Source organism: Pelodiscus sinensis, chromosome 1, assembly GCF_049634645.1.
Source record: "Pelodiscus sinensis isolate JC-2024 chromosome 1, ASM4963464v1, whole genome shotgun sequence".
Taxonomy (NCBI): domain Eukaryota; kingdom Metazoa; phylum Chordata; order Testudines; family Trionychidae; genus Pelodiscus; species Pelodiscus sinensis.
The window spans coordinates 125,892,960-125,916,798 of NC_134711.1; the positions used below are offsets into that span (position 1 = coordinate 125,892,960).

Genomic DNA, 23,839 nt, shown 5'->3' on the forward strand with positions numbered 1-23,839 from the left:
AACAAGGTACCAGAATTTTCAAACGTAGGGGCCTAAAAGTAGATATTAAAGCCATATGTAGATTAATATGTTAATTTAAATGGCAGTTGCATGTGAGCAGTGCCTCTCAAAGTCAAGCTACTGATTTATTACATTGTTGTGTATTCACTGAATTCTGTTGCTGTGGCACCTCGGAGCCTCGGCAATAGATCAGGGCCCTGTTGAACTAGGTGCTGTCCAAACACAGAAGAAAACACCAGACAAGGTTGCTAAATGTCCCAACTGGATGGACCTAATGCCATTGCTGTCAATGGTGTCCAGACAGCAAAGCTGGCAACCCTGCCCCAGTCCCTGTTCCAAAGAGTTTGCAAGGATTCAATGCCTGCCTTAAACCCCCAAGTTTGGGAATTTTGGCCATGATCAGCAATGGCTGTTTCTGTGATACGGCCGTGTGCCCATATTCATTCATTAGTATTTTAGCTTACCGATACCAAACATACAATTTGTTTAAAACTTGAATAATTCCAGCAAACCCCCTGTGATGAATTCGGCCTTTGGAGTCAGAGGGACAATGAACTGAGCCCTGGGCTTGGATCGGTGGCTTGTGAAGAGCGACTCCATGACATTTCCCCATGCTCTGAGCACATTCCAGCACATGACAATGAGGAATATGAGACACTAGCCTCCCAACACATGGGCAGTGGCAGCCCTGCTCTTTTCCAGGGTAACTCTATCTCTTGCACCTGTTACTTGGCTCTTCCCCTGAACCTCCTGCTACACGCATGCTTATTAATAGCACAGGACGAGGGGTGCTTATGGCTTCGCACGCCACTGGAATGGAGCACTCACAGTGTACAACTTTCAGGGGATGGTATGCTGGTCAAGAGGCCACCAGGGAGGGGGGGGGAGATGGAATGAAAATGAGAGACCAGGAGTTCAGTGTGAGTAAGTGGAGTCTAGTGCTGTTCAAAGCAGCTGTCTGCAGAGAAATCACCTGCTGCCACTCAAGGGTTAATGGAAAGTGCACAGAGCAGTCTGATTCAGAGCTCGGTGCAGCTGAGGAATTGCCCACAGGGCTGATTGGAGACTTTTCCTAAGTGGATGATAAATAAGTACAATAATCGTCTCCCCTTGGCAATGGGAAAGCCAAGAAACCAGTCAGATTGTTTGGTTCTTTCTTTCCATGAAGAGAATTCAATACTCATAAGAGGAGCTGGAGGGGAGGGCTAGAGACTGAAATTGTCTGCTTTCCCACAGAATAAATACAGCACCAGCAGCTGCACTGCCTGCTTCCCCACACATACTGCCCTGCCTGCCTGTGCAACTTGAGTCAGTTTCTAAGTCCATTCCCTCCTTGGCCATTCTAATTGCCATTGCAACTAGCACACTAGGCAGCAATTAGTAATGAAGATTTTGATGGTGTTGCCCCTTTTGCTGAGAAGGGACTGATGACCCCAATTAATTTCACGTGAGCTCAGGAATCAGAGTAAGACTGCACAGACTTTTAGCAGCTGTTCTGTTCTCACAAGAGACTGTACAAATGCTCCTTTTCCAGCCAGTGTGCTTGCCATGTGCACTCAGAAGCACAGGAATTGTTTGTTGGCAGAGGGAACCGTGTCGAGGAGCAGGGCATCTGTCCTCCAGTTGTCAAAGTGGCACAGAGTCATACAGCCTGGTTGAACTTGTCTTTGCTCCTGGGTTCGCAGATACCGCTAGTGGCTGGAAAGGCCTTCTATCATCTTTGGCTAGCCCCAGATCCTCCCCCTTTCCTCTCGGACATGGATCTACCCATCAAGGCCCCCCAGGGACCCTACCCTGGTGACCATCTGGAAGAAGCGGTGGGCAACCTGCAGCCCATTGGGGTTCTACGAGCGGTCCATGAGACATCTTGTTTACCATTGCGCCCACGTGCAGGGTTGCCAGATTCCGCTGGTTTTCGTCCGCGTAGTCTCATCCTGCCTGTATTGCTAACATGACACGCAGGTAAAGCAAGGGCAGGTGCAGTGAGGGGTGTGCTGACTGCACACAGAATTGACTGTGAGAGCCACGTGCTCCCTCTGCATCCAGTCAAAGCGCTGCGAGGGTTCAGTCAGCACACCCGGCAAGTGCTAGGTACACAAACGCAATTGGCCAAAACTGCCCTATCCTGGGAGACTATCCTGACTACAATCTTGCGGCCCACTGAGATGAAGGAGGGCCACTCACTAGCCTAGGTTGATCTGGAAGCTGCAGCTGATGCAGTGTCTTATAGACCTGCCTTGTAAATGGGAAATACCTAATGAGCAAGGCCCTATCAAATGCATGGTCCATTTTTTTGGTCAATTTCATAGTCACAGGAGTTTTTAAAATAGCCAAATAGAGCTGGGCTCTGAAGGCAGCATCTGCAGAGCTTCCTGCAGCTGGGGGAGGTACCTGAGAAGAAGACGACTTGTCCCTCCCCAGCCCTGCTGGGACTAGCAGCTGGAGTCCCGTGCATGCGTGGTACGAGCCACCAGCCGTGCCTGTCCCCCTTCCTTACAATTGCTAGATTTCATGGGGGAGATCTGATTGCACAGGTTTTGATGCATTTTTCACAACCATGAATTTGGTAGGGCCCTACTAATAAGAGCCTATCATACTAGGGCACCACATTCTGCATTAGCGGTCAGCTAAATTCTGGGTCCTGTCACTTCTTTTAAAGTCCTAAAGGAGAAGAGGCCTGTTTTGGAGACCACAGTTTCTTGAGTGGCTATTAGCAGTAATGCTCTGGTTGGCGCCAGTGTGACTAGGGCTAGCGTCATATCAGTGGACGGCGCTCAGCTGTAAATCGCTCTCCCATTGCAGATCAAACTGAGCCTGAATCCTGGCACCCTTAGAGCACAGTACAAGACGTGGCTTTCTGAGCAGGCCTTTTCTGCCTGGGGTTGCTGCGGTTGAGTGACATGCTCCAGCTTTCACGAGCAGTTTGCAGCCCTGTCGCCAAGAAGTCCCAGATCTCCGCTGTGGATGATCCATTTGTACCCACTATGCTGTGGTGCCTCTCAAACAAGTTGCTTCAAACCTACATATGTAATTATGCCGCTAATGGGGCTCATGAAACTTGGCCACCTTTGTAAAGCCCTAGAAGACAGGCCTGCTGAGAGGGATAAGGAGGAACAACAGGAGGCAATTGCCTAGGGGCCCGGGTGATTTAAAAGGATCCAGAGACCCCTGAATGTTGCTGGCTGCACAGCAGGGGCTAGGCTTCTATCTGCCCTCACTGCATGCCGCTCCTGGAAGCAGCTGGTCCGTCCCTGCAGCCCCTGAGAGGGGAGGGTTATGTATCTCTCATGCTGTCCCCATCCCGAGCACTGGCTCTGCAGAGCATTGTGGCCAGGGTGTGCTGCAGAAGTGGTGCCACTGGGCAGTGACGTGGCGAGAGCTCTCAGCACCGCGCCTAGGCGCTGCTGCCCAGGGGATGTGCCACTTGCTTTCGAGAGCCACACGAGGTAAATGCTGACCCTCCCCCCCAACCACCTCCTGCAACCCAACCCCCTGTTTCATCCTATAGCTCAAACCTCTCATCCAAACTCGCTCCCAGAGCCTGCCCCCCACATTCCCTCTCACACCCCAGCCCGCAGCCTAAGGTAGGGTTGCCAGGTGGTTTAACCAAAAATACCAAACACCTCCCCCCCTCCCCCCCCAAAAAAAAACACACAGAGGAAAAAGTTCTGTTGAGAAAAAAAAAGGGGGGGAGACCAAAGTTGTTGAACCAAAAAAAAAGGGGGGGGGGGCCTGAGAGTTATTAAGCTAAAAAGATATTAAAAAACCAGCATGGCCCCTTTGAGAAATGCTTTTGAGGCGTTTTGCTGGCAGCCATCTTGTTTTCCTGCTCCAAGACAGAAGACAGCTCCTCTGCAGAACCAGGAGGCGAAATACCGGACTGTCTGGATCAATAGCGGACACCTAGGGAAAGGAAGGGAGGGTGGGGGAAAGCGACGGAGAAAGGGAGGGGAAGGTGGAGTGGGCGGGACATCAGAGAAGGGGCAGGACAGGAACATGGTCTCGCGGAAGGGGCAGGCAGGGGTCTTAGGGTTTGCGTGATTAGACAGTTGTCAGCCCTGCTGGACGGGCATGTGCATGCCCTGGCTGGCAGCTCAGTAGGTACCAGGCAGGCTGTATCCACGCACATGCAGCTTATACATGTTTGGGGCCTTTTGCCCTGCCACGGGGACCGGAATTGCTGTTGTGGGGCCTGCCTGAAGATCAGCAGGTGATAATACAGTGTAAGATGTACAAAGCAACAGTATGACACTTTTCCAAGTAGGGTGACAAAGGCACAGTGAGGGTAACTCACTTGCCCATTAGGCACCAGGCTCTTGTGGTAGGAGAAGGGTCTTGTCCCCAATGGGTCTGACACTTATTTGCAGTGAGATCTTAAATAAGTCTCTTAGCCGTGGTAAAATGAGGGCATTCATACCTGTCCACTGAGCTGTGAAAATAAATTAGTTCAATTTAAATAACAATTAGCATCTCTCGCCTGCTTGGAGGATGAGAGAACCCTGCCTAGGGTCAGGCTGACATCTCTGTACTAGGCCTGGCCCAGAGCCCGGGACAGGAGGAGTCGCATGAGCAGGAAGGAATAGGAGGGCCTGGGGCTGCGGGGCACTAATCTTCCCTTAGAAAAAGAAACTGCTCTCACATGGAGAGGAGAGAGGAGGCACCTAGCATAGCAGAGCAGCATTCAGCTCTGCTGGAGGGGACGCTGGAGAGGCTGGACCTGGGATACAAGAGGGGTCTGGACATTGGATTTGAGAGCTTTACCATTCCTGGGACTAGTTCAAGCCCTGTGGGGTTGGCTCTGGGCATTGTCCTCAGGGCATACACAGTGTGAGTCCCTGGATCTTCGCTGTTATTTCATAGATTCCAAGACCCAAAGGGACCAGTGTGATCCTCTGATCTGATTTCCTGCATAGCGCTGCCCACGGAATCTTACCCAGTGCTGTCTGCAACAAGCCTGCATCTTCTCTGGGAGCTAGAGCAGCGGTGCTCAAATTGTGGGTCGGGACCCCATTTTATTAGGTCGCCAGCTTGCTGGAGCCCAGGGCCGAAGCCGAAACCCAAGCCCCACCACCCAGGGCTGAAGCCAAAGCCTGAGGGCTTCAGCCCTGAGCAGCAGGGCTCAGGTTACAGGACCCCTGGCTTGGGGTGAAGCCCTCAAGCTTCAGCTTCGGTCCCCTACCCCCGCCCAGGGCAGTGGGGCTCAGAATTGGACTCTGTGTCCTCCTGCACAAGGGGCGATGGAGCTCAGGTTTCAGTCCCCCCTCCTGGGGCATGTTGTAAGAAAGCCTCAGTACAATAACGTTTGAGAACCCCTGAGTTAAAGCATCTCTTTTAGGGTATGTCTACACTACAATGTTAGTTCGAACTAACGGACGTTAGTTCGAACTAACATTCATAGGCGCTACACTAGCGCTCCACTAGTTCGAATTTAAATCGAACTAGCGGAGCGCTTAGTTCGAACTAGGAAAACCTCATTTTACGAGGATTAAGCCTAGTTCTAACTTACTAGTTCGAATTAAGGGGTGTGTAGCCCCTTAATTCGAACTAGTGGGAGGCTAGCTCTCCCCAGCTTTCCCTGGTGGCCACTCTGGCCAACACCAGGGAAACTCTATTGCCCCCCTCCCGGCCCTGGCCCCCTTAAAGGGGCACGGGCTGGCTACGGTGCCTGTGCCAGGTGCAAACCTGCCAGCACCCAGCCAGCAGACCCTGCACCTGGCACGGCACAGAGCCACCCACCCGATGTCCCCCAGCCCACCCCCTCTTCCCGGGACCAGGCTGGCGGTTCCCGGGAGCTTGCCCGGGACCGCAAGAGGCGGGCACCTTCCTGGGCTAGTGCAGACATCATGGACCTTGTCCACGATCTCCACACTAGGCACAGGAAAGTGGCTGTCTAGGGCAGGAGAGCTGCCAGCCTGGCCACCCAGGAGCAGGTGTGCATGAAAATCAAGGGGGTCCACTGAGACCCCCGACCCTGAGCCCTGAGCTTACAATGGCCGTCCTGGGTCAGACCAAAGGTCCATCTTGCCCAGTAGCCTGTCTGCCGACAGCGGCCAACCCTAGGGACCCTGGAGGGGATGGACCGAAGACAGTGACCAAGCCATTTGTCTCGTGCCATCCCTCTCCAGCCTTCCACAAACTTTGGGCAGGGACACAACTCCTACCCCCTGGCTAAGACTACTCCATGGACCCAACCTCCATGACTTGATCTCACTTCCCTTTAAACTCTGTTCTAGTTGTAGCCTTCACAGCCTCCTGCAGCAAGGAGTTCCACAGGTTAACTATTTGCTTTGTCAAGAACAACAACTTTCTCTTACTAGTTTGAAGCCTGCTACCCATTCCTTTCCTTTGGTGTCCTCTAGTCCTTCTTTATGGGAACTCAGGAAGAACTTTTCTGAATGCACCCTCTCCACCCAACCCCTGCTTTTAGAGACCTCTATCCTGTCCCCCCTCCATCTCCTCTTTTCTAAGCTGAACAGTCCCAGTCTCTGTAGCCTCTCTTCATCTGGGACCTGTTCCCAACCCCTGATCATGTTAGTTGACCTCCCCTCTCCCAGCCTTTCTCTTCCCCTCTCCCACCTCCTTTTCCCAGTCTCCCCCAGTTTTGTTCAATAAAGACAGAGTCAATGTTGGAAGAAATGTTATCTTTATTTTGTACATCAGGAAGGGGGGCTAGAGAAGGGTAAGTGGAAGGAGGTGAGGGAGGAATGGGGTACGAGCCCCCAATGGGGAGGAGTGGGCTGGCTCTGCGGGCTTCTGGGGGTGGAAGCTCTCCTGCAGCCCCCCAATTGCCCCCTCTCCCCAGATGGCAGCCTGCGGCAAGTGCAGCCGGGCTGATGGCCGAGTGCTGTGATGTGCCCAGTGTGGGCACTCAGGGCACTCCAAGCCAGGACTGGTTTTCAAGCGGGGCACCCCTGAGAACTGTCTGTCCGGGGTGGGGGTCGGGTCCCTTTAATCGCAGCCGTTGGCTAGCCTGAGACAGCATCTCCACGCTCTAAGTCCTCCTCTGATGCCCTGCCGGCACTGCTTCCGGCCATCCTTAAGCCCTGTTCAGGGTCCACTCAATGTGGACATGCTAGTTCGAATTAGCAAAACGCTAATTCGAACTAGTTTTTAGTTCTAGACGCATTAGTTCGAATTAGCTTAGTTCGAATTAACTAATTCGAACTAAGTTAGTTCGAACTAACTCTGTAGTGTAGACATACCCTTAGAGAGTATTTTCAGACTGTACCTTAAAAACTAAAGCTCGGTGGGACATTAAAGAGCCCAATTTGCAATAGGGTTTTCTTCTGGAGTCATCCTCAAGAATTTCCACTTCCCACATTATTGGGCAGCTGCCTTTGTTCCCAGAGGGTTCGGAAAGTCCTGTCTTCTGGTGCATGGGTTGGGATGTTCAAAGGTGACTAAAGAAGATAAGTGTTCAACTCCTATTGATTTTCTGCCTAAGCCTTTTTGAAAATCCCAGCTGTAACATGCAAAGTGCTTGGAATGGAAAGTTGTTGTATGAACATAACATATCATTGAACTATAGGCTGTTACTTCATTGTGACATGGCACATCAGAATGTTAGGAAGCTGGTGTGGCTTAGGCCTGGTCTGGATTTAAAATATAGATCAACATATATTTATGGTGCTCAGAGGTGTGAAAAACCTACAGCTATGCCAGCCAAACCCTGGTGCAGACATATTGAGATGAGTTGTCCTTAGAGAGGTGGTGTTTCCAGGGCAATGGAAAAAAAAACCTCTTCTATCGCTGTAGACTTCATCATATGCTGGCATCGCTACGGCACTCTAGATATATTTTGCTAGCAGCTTAAGCATCGCCTTAACTGAAGTTACTGACTGGTAATGATGCCTGGTTAACTGGAACAGTCTTAACAACATAAATTTACCTAGCGCTAAATAGTTTAATGTTGATTAACTAGGTGAGAAATTCTAAGCCCTGACCTTTTAATAGGTGAGTTGCCAAATTATGGTGGCATCTGTAATGACTTCTTAGTTAAGGCTGTGTTGATCTTTTCACTTAAAGTGGGACTGCAGGCCTTGTGTTTCACCTCTTTAATGATTAAATTTGTGTTCCAAATTCTACCACAGTTACTGGTCAAGTGATCATCCAGTTTTCTCTGATGTTTTCTGAATAAAATGCTTGCTAATTTTTCTAGGGAAAACATTTTAAAATCTGTTTTTTAGACTGTAACCCTCATCTTTTTTGATCACCCCTGCTACATAGTCATAATGTCCAAAATGCATAGAGTTAAGGGGTCTGCAACTCTATTTGAAAAAAATATTAGAGGTCTGCTAATGGAAAGGCTGAGAACCACTGTCCTAGGGCAGGGTTGAAAAGACTGGGCCTACTGAGGTCCCAAAACACAGTGCACTTGTTCTGAGCTGAGATTGTGATGAACTTGTAACCACAAAGAAGTGCCTGGGATGGAGGTTTGAAGTACTTCTCCCACCTAAATCCATGTGAAGAGTTGGGGTGAACTCTGGTAAGGTCATTAGCTTTTATTGTTTCTAATATGTTTTCTTAATATGCTTTTTACCTTAAGAATAAAGTAGGGTTGTTTAAGAGGTTCTGGTGGGTATAGGGCCAGCCCACAACATTTTGGCCACTGAGGCAGGGAGCTCAAATGATGCCCCTATGCCCCTTTTCTCCTGCCTGCCTGCCTGTTATGTCTCTTGTGCCCTCCTTCCTCCAGCACAGCACTCCACCATCTCTGTGCATCTAGAGCAGAGAGAATACATGTGCACCAGCAGCAGACACAATTTTCTACACTCTGGGTCCTAGTGGCGCCCCCCCCGTCTGGCACTTGAGGCAACCGCCTCAGTTCGCCTCATGGTTAGGCCAGCCCTGGGTGGGTGATACCTAATAACTGTAGCAACTACACCTGTAAACTGTCTCTGAGGAGAAAGTGAGCAGGTGTCCTTGAGCAGCCTGTCTGGGCTGGAAATCACACAGTGCAGTCAGGGAGCTGTGCAGCCTGGACATATTCCATCAGCAGGGAGAGGGACATGAGTCTCTAGAAAGGCAATAGCTGGGGAGCTGGAAGCCTGAGCGTAGGTGCCTTTGCTGGGCACTGAGGGGACACACGGGGGCAGTTGCCCTGAATTGTGAGGTGTGCTCTGGGAAGACGGGTGAATTGGATTTCAACGGCCTGTTTCTCAGCTTTCAGTGGCATCATGTATCTAGCAGAGCCCAGCAGTTTCCCTGAAGGCAGAAGTATCCCTGTGTGCGTTGCGTACTGCACACTGCCTGTGCAGATGTAGACGGAGGCAACAGGGATGGAGCAATGGAGCTGACATGCTAAGTGGGAAATGGAATTGGACTTTGTGAAATAGATGGGGGGGGGGGCGGTTTATTGCATTTCCTCTTTCTCTTTGCCTTCCATGTGCCTGAAGCAATACCTTAACAGGCGGGGGAATTAGATTGGATTGAAATGCTGTATTCTTGCTTCCTGCTAATGCTGTTAGTGTCACCACTGGCAAAGTGATGAATTCTGCTGTAGCATCGGCTCCTGTATTATGGAGTGGGGGACCAGGGGCTGCTGGTTATTTCTGTAGTGCAGGGTCTTTATCTGCCCCAGCCAACTTGTGGGGCCAGGTTCCTGATTCTGGAGCTAAAACTTAAACTTCTCGGAAATGGTAATAAAGTGGCACCACCAGCTCCTGTGGGAGGCCTCAGAGAAAGAGTCATATGAGAGGGCACGTGGCTGTGACGAACAGGACAAGGATTCCTTATTGTGGATGCCAGATGCGCAGACAGCCCAAGTTCATGGCTCTCTAACTCCTAGCCTGACTAACACAGCCAGTGCTCCTAATATCACCAAGCAGAATCTCCCTGTATCTAGGCCCGGCCAGAGCAGTCATGGAAGAACCTGCTGACTGTTGAAATACGAAGGCTCTTTCCATACTGCAGTCCCACCTTAGCTCTAGCACTGTTTAAGTGTGGTGGAAAGAGGATGGCGATCAGTCGTTCTCCGGGTCCACCATTGTTGAGGGTAGGACAAGGAATAATCAGCTCACTTTGCAACAAAAGAGAGTTAGGTTGGATGTTAGGAATAACTTTCCAACTGCAAGGCTAGCTAAACTCTGGAATGTGACCTGGAAAGCTTGCAGGATCCCAAACCCTGAATATCAAGAAGAGGTACTGTTAGACAAATGCCTCTTAAGGATGTCTAGGTATCTTAATCTTACCTCAGCATGGGGAGATGCACTAGCTGATCTCTTGAGGTCCTTTCCAGCCCTACATTTCTGTTATTTTATAGATTTCTTAGCAGGATTCTACCAGGTTTCTGTGACCAGTGTGAAGATGGAGTTTTTTCCTTAGCATCACACTGGATGTGCTTGTACAGTGGGCTCTCCCAAGGTTTATTCCCTATGGTTCCATAACCAGGTTCTTTGATAAAAATCTCTGCTGACATTGGTCAGGAAAACCACACTGGAATGGTGTGCTGGTTCTAGTCACACTGTCAACAAAGCCATGGAGCCCACTGTGCTAGGAGCAGATTTACTTTTCCATTTCCCTTAACCCCGCAGGGAGTAGTGCAGATTGAAGAATTGGAAGAAAGGTAATATAGTCAATTAGCACATGGTCTCATCAGACATTGAAGAATGTGAGACCCTCTGTTCTCTTGTTTTAGTAAGATGAAAAAACGAAGTGCCTTTTTCTGTTGCTTTATTTTTTTAAAGGCATATGTAAACTTTTTCTTTTCCTTGTTCAGGATAGAATATAAGCCTGGCATGACCCCTGGTGGTAGATGCACAGCACTACATCTTCAAGCTTGGGGCCCAAATGATAGCTTGTGCACCTAACTTGAGCCCATATGCCTATTTCAAGAACCTAAATAAGATTCATGAACCAAAATTAGAATTTGGGTGTCTACATTTCAGCAGCCAGATTTGAAAAGGTGTTGCAGGCCCTCAGTGGGGATGGGTTATGGCTAAACTGAGCTAGATCCACCAGCAGTTTGTGCCCCTTAAAATGGTGTTTTCTGTCTCTTTATCTAGGTTCTTTATACTATGCTAATCACCGTGGCTGCATCTAGATTGGCATGATTTTCTGGAAATGCTTTTAACGGAAAAGTTTTCCATTAAAAGCATTTTCAGAACAGAGTGTCTAGATTGGCACGGACGCTTTTCTGCAAAAGCACTTTTGCACAAAAAAAAGCTTTGCGCAAAAGGGACTTTTGCCTGAACGGGAGCAGAATAGTATTTCCACAAGAAGCATTAATTTCTTACAGTAGGAAGTCAGTGCTTTTGCGGAAATTCAAGCGGCCAGTGTAGACAGCTGGCAAGTTTTTCCGGAAAAGCGGCTGATTTTCTGGAAAAACTGGCCAGTCTAGACACAGCCCTCAGGTAGCTAACCACCTTCCCCCTCCTGAAAATAAATTCCTTCTCCTAGTCCTGGCCACCACCATATCCTCCCTGCTTATCCACTTTCCTCCAATTTCTAAATCCATGGTCTTCCTTTTAGCTCAGGTAGCTCTGCCCACCTGAGAGAACAGCTGTGTACTTCACTGTCAGTAACAACAATGTCTTCTGGTTCACCAGGCCAGACCACCACATCTGCCCCCTGTACAGACAACAGTAAGCCACTGCATGGTCCAGTTAAAATAGCTGTTGTCTGTTGCTCACATCCCTTCTCCAAACAGCCCGCATCACAGACATGACTGCTGTTCTTACGTGTATGCTAAACTTTAACAACGTATCTCTGAATTTCCTCCGCCACTTCTGCGGTACATGTGTTGATCTGCTTTGCAATGTGATTTCCCTTTTCCATGGCCCCTACAAACATAAGCCTGGTGCCATTGGAGAACCGTTTCCTTGGGTGAGATGTGATGTTGGTAATCCAAACCTACTGAACTACTTGGGACTATCCTGCTGTCCTTGTCTTTTTTCCCCGCAGGCTGATTTGAACACTAACATTGAAGATGAATCCAGATCTTTCTATGGTGTTTCCAGCCAATACGAAAGCCCAGAAAACATGATCATTACCTGTTCCACGAAAGTGTGCTCCTTTGGAAAGCAGGTGGTGGAGAAAGTGGAGGTAGGAATGGGATGCAGTGGAGACCTGAGTTCAGAGCTCTTTGGGTACAACACAAACCCCACCTATGTATCTGAGGGCAGACAGCACCCCCTTGCTAAGGAGATGCCTTGGGAAAGGGTTGAAAAACAGGCAGCATCAGTCTAGTGCAGTGTATCAGACCCACAGCGATGGGCCTGGTCCTTGCCCCTAGTTTTGCCCTCTTGCACCATTTTACTGCATGTCTTTGCAGTATTTGGCATTTCCCCTACTCACCAGCTCCTGGAGTGAGTGACGGAGAAATCGCAGCATTCATTGTTTTAAACAGTTATCTTTCCAGCCCTTGTAGTTGGGGAGGAAAACTTGAAAACATGACCTCTCAGGGTCATAAGCCAGAAGGCAAGTAAGATAATCCCCACGTGTATTATTATTTTGATACTCACCATTTTTAAGCTAGTCTTTTGTGACTTTATGGGACTCAAGTCAGGATTTTTAAACCTCTGGCTTTAGCCAGCTCAGTGTGCTCAAGCGGCCTGCAGGATGATGCTAAATGACAGATAGAATATATAGACAAAGGAAGTTTCCATCCCTTATGTCTACAAAGATAAACTTTCCCAGTGTTTGCTGACAGCTAATGCCACCCGCCTACGGCGAGTGTCTAGACTAGTCCCTTCTGCTCCCCATATAACAGCAAGCTCTGACAGGAATAAGAGCTACGCCTTTCTTAAAGTGCAGCAAGAACTGCTCTTTGCCTTGTCAGCTGAAATCCAAAGCAAATCTGTGGCTGGGGGCCATTCCATTATTCAGAGACCAGGAGCCTCATTACAATCTCAAAGGAAGGGGCAAGATGCAACACCTCCTCCGCCCCTGATTTAGTGTTGTGTTGGGGGTGCTGGCCCGTGAACGGGGAGATAGGATTCTAATGGGAAAACAAAGTGAAGGCGTATGGGAAATGCGGAAGATTGCTAGGAAGTGATAAACTCCCCTGTCATTTCAGTTTGGGGGACGTTTACATGTTCTGGAGTTACAATGTGACAAGTAATGAAAGAGCTCCACAAATATGTAATCTACATTTGTTAATCTGGGGCAGTGTAATCTGGCAGGTAGAGAATTGGACTGAGATTCAGGACATATATTCCTAGATAAACCATTGCTTTGCTCTGTGATCTCAGGCAAGTCACAATTCCTGGGTGCCTCACTTTCTCCATCTGTGAAACGGGAATAATGCTTCTGATCTATCTCCTGGAAACATTGGGAAACTTAATTCTGTTGATTGCAGCAAAGCACCCTGAGGTCCTTAGTTGAAAGGTGCAACAACAGTACAATCCATGGTAGATATGTTCATTTGGTTCTCTTTTAAACTATCAAAGCAGAGAAATTTGAGGACTCAAGGAAAGCTACATCAGAATGGATGATTGTAAAGAATGACGAATGAGCTAATGTTAGTAAAGTGATGCGAAAATGCAAATGGTAATTCTTATTTGTAACTGTTAGTAACATTAATGAAGGCAGTAGTGACCCTGTGTGTACCTTTCTCTTTTACACTATAGACGGAGTATGCTCACTATGAAAATGGACATTATTCCTATCGCATCCACCGCTCCCCTCTGTGTGAATACATGATTAATTTCATTCATAAACTCAAACATCTCCCAGAGAAATACATGATGAACAGTGTGCTGGAGAACTTTACTATATTACAGGTGAGGATGCTGAATTGTTTTTTATTGTCACTTTGAGCTATTCAAGGTGTATCCAAAAGTGCCCAGCTGTGACTCAAGGAAGATTTCCACAGAGAGCTCAGTAGTTAATCTGTGCCACTTGCATCTCAGCCCCCTTTACAGAGCTATGCAGAGTGGAGTTAGTCACAGAAACAGGAGCAGAGAGGCATGGGCAATGAAGAGAGAGGAGAGATAAAGGATTGAAAAGGGAGAGTTGATGTGGCCGGAAAGCTGTGCCAGATGTGAAGGCAGAAGTTGTTTTTCAGCGGAGAGTCCCTCTAGAATTGGGGCTGGACTGCACTAAAGTAGACTCTTGTACCAACAATAGCTGGAGGATGAAATTGTCCCTGCTCTGGCCCCTTTACACCATGTAAGAGAGCCAGAGCATCATAAAAAAGTGCTGAAAGCCCTGGTGGTGACTGGAGGAAGATGACTCCAGTGCAGGCACTGCAGAAGACAGCCATAAAGCTGCCTTCCCGGGCCTCATCCCAAATCCTGGCAGAAAGGGCGTGTTGCTGCAGAGATTCCGCGGCACATAGGGCAACCCTGGGTTGGGAGGCTGCCATAACTTAAGCTTCCAGGGTTGTCCAAATTACATGTTGGGGCCTTTTCAGCCCCTGGTGCAGCCAAGAATGAGAAGGGTACCAGGGTCATTCAAAGCCACCCTGGACTGTTGAGTTTTGTGCTGTGCCTCTTTATGGCACACCACGGATCCTCACTTGCTAGCTCTGTGGGGGATGGCCTTCTGGCTAATGCCCAAGATTGGGAATGTGAAGGCCTGAGGTTCCTGGCTTTCCCTAGAAGTCCTGTGCCCTTGGTCAAGTCACATCCCCTTTCAGTGACTTAATTCCTTTATCGGTAGGACTGGGTTAATGCCATTTCTCTGCCACAGGGGGCCTTGAGAAACTTTAGTCCCTTGTGTTTGCATCAAGCTTTTAGGTCCTTGGAGGAAAGCTGAGCCCACAAGTGTAGTTCCAGGCGAGCAGAGGAAGAGGGTGTGGTAGTATGTGTGCCGTAACTCATGCTGCCGAGCACTTGCAAATGCTTTACCATCTGCCTCGTTCCACAGCCATGCCCAGTGCCCCTGTCAGTCTACCATTGAACTTGTCCTACTGTTGCACTTGCTGATCTCCTTTCCTTCCACAGGGCTTTACAGTCTGAACAATGGTAGGTACCCCCCCCCACACTCCTCCCATCACAGACAGCTGTATCTCACATAGGCCAACAAAGCCTTACACTGCCCACACTGGTAATCCTACAGTCTTGGTGCTGGGTCTGAGAATTTTCCACCTTCCCCACCTTCTTCCACTTTGGGATGAGGGGGTCTCTTTTGGTACCAGGTGGATTTTTAGCCCTTTGACTCCCGGGGCCAAATCCAGAGGAAGTCTCAATAAATTCTTCCGGCCCTCTCCTCTGTTTTTCAGTGGAGAGTCCCTCTAGAATTGGGGCTGGACTGCACTACTGCGGGAGATTGATCTAATTTGCGCAACTCTCAATAAGAGCCGAAGTTGACGTACTCGGATCTACTTACTGCAGTATCGTCACTGCGGTGTGTCGACTGTAGGTGCTCTCCCGTGGACTCCCCGTGTGCTTCCCATTGAAGCAGAGTGCTGGAGTCAACAGGAGAGCGCTCGGCAGTCGATGTATCACATCTGTACTGGATGTGATAAATCAACCCCTGCTGGATTGATCGCTGCCCCCATTGATCTAGCCCATAGTGAAGACATGTCCATAGTCTCATATGTACCATTATGAATTGTATGCCCGGCCTTATGCAGCACGTCTGCATTCGGCCCTCTGAGGCTATGAGAGTCTATTTGTCTGCTACCTCTGTATAGCACTTGGAAGAGGTCAGTGGAATGTTCCCCTCCCAGACTTGGCCCTGGCCAGTTCCCGTCTCTGAATCCCAGACGCAGGGCAATGATTAGTTCAGCCACAGAGGTAAGCACAAAGCAGGAAAAGAAAACAACACAACAAAATCAGCTACAAATTCACAAATCATCAATGACCTTAAAACGAGTTCCTGGGGCATTGCTTCCGTGGGTGGCCATGCACCTCATAACGCACAGGCCCACAGTTCATCTGTTCAGTGTGTGGTTGGTGACCATGGACTATGACAGCTGCCAGTGTGAGCATTTAGCTTCTGATCTCCTGGCTCCTCTCGCAGGGCAGAACAGGGCACAGGTAGGCTGTCAGACATAGCCTCTATCAGAGGTGTGCTGGGTACAACCATCACTGCCAGCAGCAATCAATCACACCAGCTGTAAGAGTGACCCTCTAGCATGACCCTCTAGCTTCGCTGAGATTATTGAAGGGCTGGGCAGGGTGTGAGGGCGATTGATATAATAAGAAAAATAACTTGCAGGAGCCTGTAGGAATGTGTAAATTCAAGTAGGCAACTCCCAGGCACCTTCTGCTTACACACTTCTTGATGTGTCAGTTAAATCTATTCAGTCACTTAGGACATAGCTACACAGCAGGGCTGAAGTTGAATTAAGCTACGCAGCTTCAGCTCTATCCATTGCGTAGCTTATGTCGAAATAGCTTAACTCAGCTTTTGGCGCTGGCTACACAGCAGGAAGTGGAAAGAAGAGCCCTCTTCCTCCGACTTCCCTTACTCCTCGTGACATGAGGGTTACAGGAGTTGGAGTAAGAAGACCTCCAGAGCTGCCTTTCACTGGCATTAGGAGACCTTTCCATTCAGCACCCTCTCAGTGCTGTTGGAAGTGGGCAGGCGTAAGCGAAAGGACCCTCCCCCAGCCTTTAGGAAAGATCCACAAGGCCCAGGAACTCAAATATTTACCAGGGACAACCAAAAATATTACAGGGGTAGGTGTGAGGGTCAAAGGGTCAAAAAAAAAAGAACCTTAACGGGACACTGAGCAAAGAACCCCAGTCAGTGCCCACGGCTCTTCAAAAACATGAAGGGAGCCAGTGGAGGCACCTAGAGGAACTCTGTTCAAGTAAGTGAGCAAAGGGAGGATTGTAAATAGTCCCCTGAGTAGTGGGAGACACTCCCCATCCCCTCAGCTAACCTCCTCTCCCTGGTCTTATAGGGTACATGTACACAGCAGGGCTAAACTCAAAATAAGCTACGCAACTTGAGCTATGCTAATAGCTTAAGTCAAAATAGCTTATTTCGAATTTGGGCGCATCTACACAGCACTTATTTTGAAATAGAGCACTTTTCCTCCGACGTCCCTTACTCCTCGAACAATAAGGTTGACAGAAGTCAGAGTTAGAAGCCCATTATTTTGAATTTATTTTGAAATAACGGGCTTGCTGTGTAGACCTGCAATACATTATTTCGGATTAACGTCCATTATTCTGAAATAACGCTGCTGGGTAGACGTAGCCATAGGTGGCCACTTAGCCCAGAACTAGGAGGCGGTTGACAAGGAGCACCCACAACTTTGGAGGCTACAGTTAGGGAGTGCATATCTGAAAAGGTGTCGGGAAAAGTGCAGCCAGAAACACTAAAAGATATCCAGGAAGAACTGGAATAGGGTCTGCAACCTGGTGCACTGCAGGCATATGTGCGCCAGGGTGTCGCTCATGCTGCAAAAGGGCCAGGCATTGGGACTGGGAGTGAACCATGCCAAGTACATGCCCCCATGCTCACAGCTGAGGAATTCTGTGCATTTGGACTGCCAGGCTACGTCTACACAGCAGCGCTATTTTGGGATACCGGAGTATCCCGAAATAGCTGTTCTGCTTCTTCACAGCAAGCATGTTATTTTGAAATATAATGGGCTCACTGTTCCAACCTCTGTAAACCTCATTCCGTGAGGAGTAAGGGACGTTTCGGAAGAGTAGGTTTTTCAACATTTGGTGCTGTGTAGACCGCTCCAAAGTACAATATAAGCTATTTTGAAATAAGATTGACATAAGCTACACCATTTGCGTAGCTCAAATGCCGTATCTTATTTCGAGCTCCAGTGCAGTGTAGACGCAGCCTCAGTGTAACACACCCATGCCTCAAACTTGGGAACAGTGACATCTGCTGGTTCCACGGACACATGGCTGCTCACTGCTCTCAGACCTGACAAGACTTTTTCCCTTTGCTTGATGAATGCTTATTATACACTGGGCACATATTTCCATTCTCTGTGGTCCTGAGGATGTTTCTCCTCCTGGATTTTCATTGACTCTCAGTCCCCACATTGTGAGAAAGCAGTCCCTGTTAGTACAAGGCAGATGCCTTCATTATGGGTGTTTGGAGCCAGCCCCAGGTTGGGGCGTCATTACTAATCTACGTCACCTTCCTGTTTCTCATTCGGTAGATTATGTTTAACAGTGGATATGTTTAAAGATGTTAGAATATTTGCAAGTTGAGATGGAAAAAATAGTACTTGCTTTCTTGCCTTCCTTTCTCATTTGTCTAGGTTGTGACAAACAGGGATACTCAAGAGACCTTGCTGTGCATAGCGTATGTTTTTGAGGTGTCAGCTAGTGAACATGGTGCCCAGCATCACATCTATCGGCTGGTGAAGGACTAGAAATTCTCTGCCCAAGAACTGCCTCCGTGAATGTATATCTGAGGGAAACGCCCGTGCCTAATCCCCGATACCAAACTGAAAAATAAACTGCAGACATGTATTTTCAGAAAAGAACCTTTGAGCTAGTTTGTGATTGAAAGAGTAAAATAGTTCAGCCTCCTGGACTTGTTTAAATGGCGAAAAGGCTTGAAAGCAAAGAAATTGAAAAACAAGTACACAATATCACACCACACCACCCGTCTATTAACTGCTGCCTCTGGATTCCATCTTATTCGGGGCAACAAGGCCTCAGAGCAGCTCAAGAACAATAGGATGCAAATGTACTTTCATACGCACAGATGTACGGTGAGATATGCAGATGTATGCATGCATGCACACAGCCTCAGGCTTGGTCATAAGCACAGGTTGGGTCATGTGTATGCACCCACTTGGATATGTACCAAGTCATAGTCGTGTGTATTCACAGGTTCATTTGGACACTCCTGGCCAGCACACATTTGCACTGTTAGATGCATGCAGGCATACAGATGTGTACAACAGACATGCACAGAAGAAACACACAGCGATGCACGCATGCAAGCAGAGACATACATACAGAATCATATATGCAAGTGTGCCTGTTTGCACATCCAGTCACACGCTGCTTCCATTTAAACTCTCCTGAGCACCAAGATTTTTCAGGTCTTGTACACAGCACTCAGGGAAGTAACGCTTCCCACTGTGTGGGGGGAGGGTGTGATTGACACTTTTACCTTTCTGAAGTGCAGTTCTCCTCAAAAGAGCAAACACATAAAATCCTGTCTTCATACTCAGCAGATTTCCTCCCCCTGCGTACTGAGTCACCTCTGCTGACTGAACTGACATAAGCCCTTCTTTTCACTCCTGTTTGCCCAGCACAACTCTAAGAGTTGGAGTCTAACCCTTCTTGTGTTCCAGCAAAACAATGATTTACTAGGATCCTATCAGTTACTGCTGTTCATTGCAGACCATGGGAGGGTTGCACATGTGTCACTGAGGGCACAATTTGTCCAGCTGGCTCTTTATCATTGGTGATGATGTTTGAGAAGAATTAAAATCCAGCTGAGCTGCCAAAGGCCCCACTGAGTCTGAGGGGCATGCAGCTGGGGAAATCTCTTCTGTTGTAAACTGCCATACGCTCTGGCAGCAATGAGTGATGATAAACATGGAACTCGATGATACCATTGCTGTAGAGTCCCTTGCCAGAGAAGAACCAGCCGGACAGGCAGCTGCGAGGGAGTTGGAGTGGCATTGGCCCTGCTGGTGGGAGGTGGGGGAGCTGATGAAGTATCAGTTGTCCAGTCTCAGTGTCTCAAAACACATTTTCCGGGTGCTTTTAACATCAACTCCTGAAAAATAATCATAGAATCGTAGAATACTAGAAGTGGAAGGGCTCTCGAGAGGTCATTGAATTTAGTCCCCTGCCCTCACAGCAGGGCCAAGCACCAACTACATCCCTGATAGATGTCTATCCAACCTGCTCTTAAATATCTCCAGTGATGGAGATTCCACAGCCTCCCTAGGCAACATATTCCAGTGTTTAACCATCCTGACAGGAAGTTTTTCCTAATGTCCTCCCTAAATCTCCCTTGCGGCAGTTTAAGCCCATTGCTTCTTGTCCTGTCCTCAGAGGCGCAGGAGAACAATTCTCCCTCACCCCCACTTTACTATCTCACATGTTTGTTTCAGGCACATCCATCCATCAAGATGCTTGGCATATGCAAAACCACTGTTGTAGACAACAGGAGCACATGGGAAATCACAGTGCCCTGACCCAGTATCCACACTGCATGGCTGTGTCTAGACTGGCCAGTTTTTCCAGAAAATCAGCCGTTTTTCCGAAAAAACTTGCCAGCTGTCTACACTGGCCGCTTGAATTTCCGCAAAAGCACTGACTTCCTACTATAAGAAATCAGTGCTTTTTGCGGAAATACTATGCTGCTCCCGTTCGGGCAAAAATCCCTTTTGCGCAAAACTTCCGTTAAAAGCATTTCCGGAAAATCATGCCAGTCTAGACGTAGCCCATCAGTGTTGCTGGGAAAGTACCTGCTGAGCAGAATAGTGATAAAATACTCCCCTGGCTATAAGCCAAGCACCATATTTGCACACAGGCTTGTGAGGGGCAGGACTGTGTGAAGAAGCTCAAGAGAAAGGACAGTGCAGTTTGCTTTGAAGACAAAGCTGGTTGAGCTGCTAAGCCAGGCCAGAGTTACTGAAACTTTCTGATCACTACTAATTTGTATTACAGCTGCTCTATTGGCCCCAGCTGAGACTTGCTACAGCATTTCTAGCTGGGGTTTTAAGGGAATTGCACCACGTTCTGGAATGTTGCAAAATCCAGCCTATTCCACTCAGGCCCCCTGACACACAAACATTCCTTTCCGGAGTTCCTTTCACTATTGCCTGTTGATACTGTTTGTGGGTGAATGAGCTCAACTGAAGAACAACAGTGAATGGCACTGTGAGCATACACAGCAGCCATCTCCTTCATTTGAGTCATTCTGCGGAGCTATGAACACTGAACACCTGCATTGCTGAATGGAACAAGAGGCAGCTGACACTCCAGCACACAGTCCTTAAGGTTGTGTCTGCACTAACACTAGCCTCAAAGTATCCCGTTGGTGCAGCAGCAATAGCAGAATGTTCATTGGTGTTTTTGCCATCAAGTCATCCAAGCCTGCTTCACACAGGTCCCTGCTAAATGATGAATGACAAGGTCCACACCCTCACTCCCTGTTGTGGGCACCAGCAGGACTGAATGTGTGCTAGGAACATTAGAAAATCTTCAGGAAGAGGCTGGCTGGCATAGACAAGTCGGTATTTGCACACAGGCTTGTGAGGGGCAGGACTGTGTGAAGATGCTCAGGAGAAAGGACAGTGCAGTTGGCTTTGAAAAAGAAGCTGGTAAGCCAGGCCAGGATTACTGACACTTTATGATCACTACTAATTTGTGTTACAGCAGCTCTATTGGCCCCCGCTGAGACTGGAACCCCACTGCATTGCATGTTGTACAAACCCCTAAGAGCTTGCAGTTTTAGCAGACAAGACAGACAAAAAGCAGGAGGGGAAACAGCAGCACTAAGGGGTCAAGCCTTAAAATGTAAGAAGGGCATAGAGGAGTTGTCATCAAACTCTTCTGAGTTACTGGGGTGGGCCTGTGCTACTAGAAAGCTCTCTCAGTGTTTCACAAGCAGTAATCAGCTAAATCTAGGTAGGTAAATATTTAATTCCCATGATACAGATGAAGAAACTGAAGCCTACCCAGTCTGCACATAGACTTGTAGTTGTTCAAGTAAAGATGTGTTTGAAAGCCATTTAATTACATTGGCACAAGTTTGTGTGTAGAGGCTCTCATTTAAGAAAAATGCGCTAAACTTAGAAGAGTGTCTGCCCTCAAACTTGAACCACTTTAAATTAGTTTAAAAACACCACTTTAATTAAACTGCAGTAAGCTTGTGTTGCATGCCTCATCTACCTGCAAATAGCTTAAGGGACTTTCCACGGATCCCACAGCAAGTCAGCAGCAAAGATGGGAAAACCTAAGGCAGATCTTAAACACTTAGTCTGTGTCTATACTGCACCCCTTTTCCGGAAAAGGGATGCAGATGAGACAAGTCGGAATTGCAAATGAAGCGGGGGATTTAAATATCCCCCGCTTCATTTGTATAAACATGGCTGCTGCTTTTTTCCGGCTCGGGGCTTTGCCGGAGAAAAGCGCCAGTCTAGATGGGATCTTTTGGAAAATAAAGACTTTTCCGAAAGGTCCCTTATTCCTGATTTTAAGAGGAATAAGGGACCTTTCGGAAAAGGCTTTATTTTCCGTAAGATCCCGTCTAGACTGGCGCTTTTCTCCGGCAAAGCCCCGAGCTGGAAAAGAGCGGCAGCCATGTTTATACAAATGAAGCGGGGGATATTTAAATCCCCCGCTTCATTTGCAATTCCAACTTGTCTCATCTGCATCCCTTTTCCGGAAAAGGGGTGCAGTGTAGACACAGCCTTATAGAAACACAGTAACATGAGTGAAAATTTAAAAGCATACAGTTGTTGCAAACATGGCCAGCTTCCACCATGAAAAACTTTGGGTTGTTTCCCACTCTATCCTTAGAAAAATAGGGATTAAAATAGTTTCTGAATAGCTACTACTTTTTCAACAGTATGCTTGATTACTGGTGACCTGTCTACCATGGTTTTGTGCTCTCCTCTCCCAGCAAGCTGCTCTGGGAAACAGATCTTTAAATCTGTGGGGGACAAGCAGCTGCAGTCCTGATGTGGCCATTTGAGCAATTGTATGCTTCTCCCCCTGCAACTAACAGATATTTTTAGCTGCTATTTTGTTTATCTTTGATTTGCCTTTCCTCTTATTCTTAAGGAAATTGCTTCAAGCCCCAGTACACATCACAGGGAGGAGGTCTTGAAATAGCCAAAGAGCAAACAACGATGAGAAATAAGCAGCAAGAATTAAATGCACAAATCAAATCAGTCAAAGCTGATGAGATTGTTTTGGGTTTTTTTTTTAAACCAAATTACTCAAATAGTGGTCAAAAGGAATGTAATAGCTGTAATGTACTTGGAGTGTTTTAAAATTTCTATGCCAGACCTCACTGAATTCCATGTGAAATTCTAGCAATTCAAATTTGCTTGGATGTTAAAAGTTACATGAAAAACTTGTTGAAGTAAGGAGCATGATAAATGGTGCTATATTAACCAAGGGAAGGGTAGGTGCTGAAGAGATCAGTGTTATGTCTACTGTCATTTAACAACTTAATTGATGAGCGGGAGCAAACAGCATGGTAATTAAATCTGAAGCTGGTACTAAAGAAGGTATCCCCAACAGAGCAGATATAGGGATGCCAATGCTTTTGAGCTATGAATCGTTTTAACCCCATTGAAACACTTGACTGGAACCTGGAGAATAGATTGAAAGGTTAGATCTGAAATATAATTTTAAAATGTCCTTAAAAACTAAGGACAGATGGCAGCTGAACAGTAAATTAGCAGTTAGCAATTAGATGACATATAATGCTAAAGACTGTATTGAGGAAGGAGGTATTTTCCATATGTTTCAGGGATGCTAGAAATAAAAAAAAAACCCTATTAGAAGCAAATGCTCTCACTCGCTTGCACTTTCTCCCTCAAAATGATTATTCTGCAGATCCCGCTAGATCCCAAAAGACATGCAGTAGGGCAACAGAAGAGTACGTTTATACACTTTGCAGTGTAACCAGCTCAATGGAGACTAGCTGTGTTGTACTGTTGATGAAGATCTCACCCTCTACAAATGGTCACAAACCAGACGGTAAAAATGGCATTTCATTGGAGCAAGTGTGGTGCTGATCTGAGGGATTCCCATCTTTTTTGGGCCCTCCTACCTAGGACTGTATTGTGGCTAATTCCTGCATGGGATGCAAAAGGCCCTCGTCCTTCTCTTCTGCTCACTGTTGCAGGTACTGCTCACAGTCCCAATTCAGGAGCTCAGGTAAGCACAGGGTTTATACAGGACTGGTGCTGCCAGCCACCTTTGCAGTGGGCAGAACTGGATGGCTGTGGAGTGGAGCACAATTTGCTCCTCGTAAGGAGAGTAAC

General features: G+C 47.7%; 1 protein-coding gene across 2 annotated transcripts in view; it reads left to right on the plus strand.

Annotated features, from left to right (window-relative positions):
* Window positions 1–18,352, plus strand: part of TEAD4 (TEA domain transcription factor 4) — an 81,106-nt gene extending 62,754 nt beyond the window's left edge. For both annotated transcript variants that reach the window (XM_075900387.1, XM_075900376.1), the window contains exons 10-12: window positions 11,902–12,042; window positions 13,569–13,721; window positions 18,125–18,352. In XM_075900387.1, coding sequence (XP_075756502.1) covers window positions 11,902–12,042; window positions 13,569–13,721; window positions 18,125–18,238 — 408 coding nt within the window. In that variant the 3' untranslated portion in view covers window positions 18,239–18,352. The remainder of the gene's footprint in view (window positions 1–11,901; window positions 12,043–13,568; window positions 13,722–18,124) is intronic.
* Window positions 18,353–23,839: the final 5,487 nt, after the last annotated feature.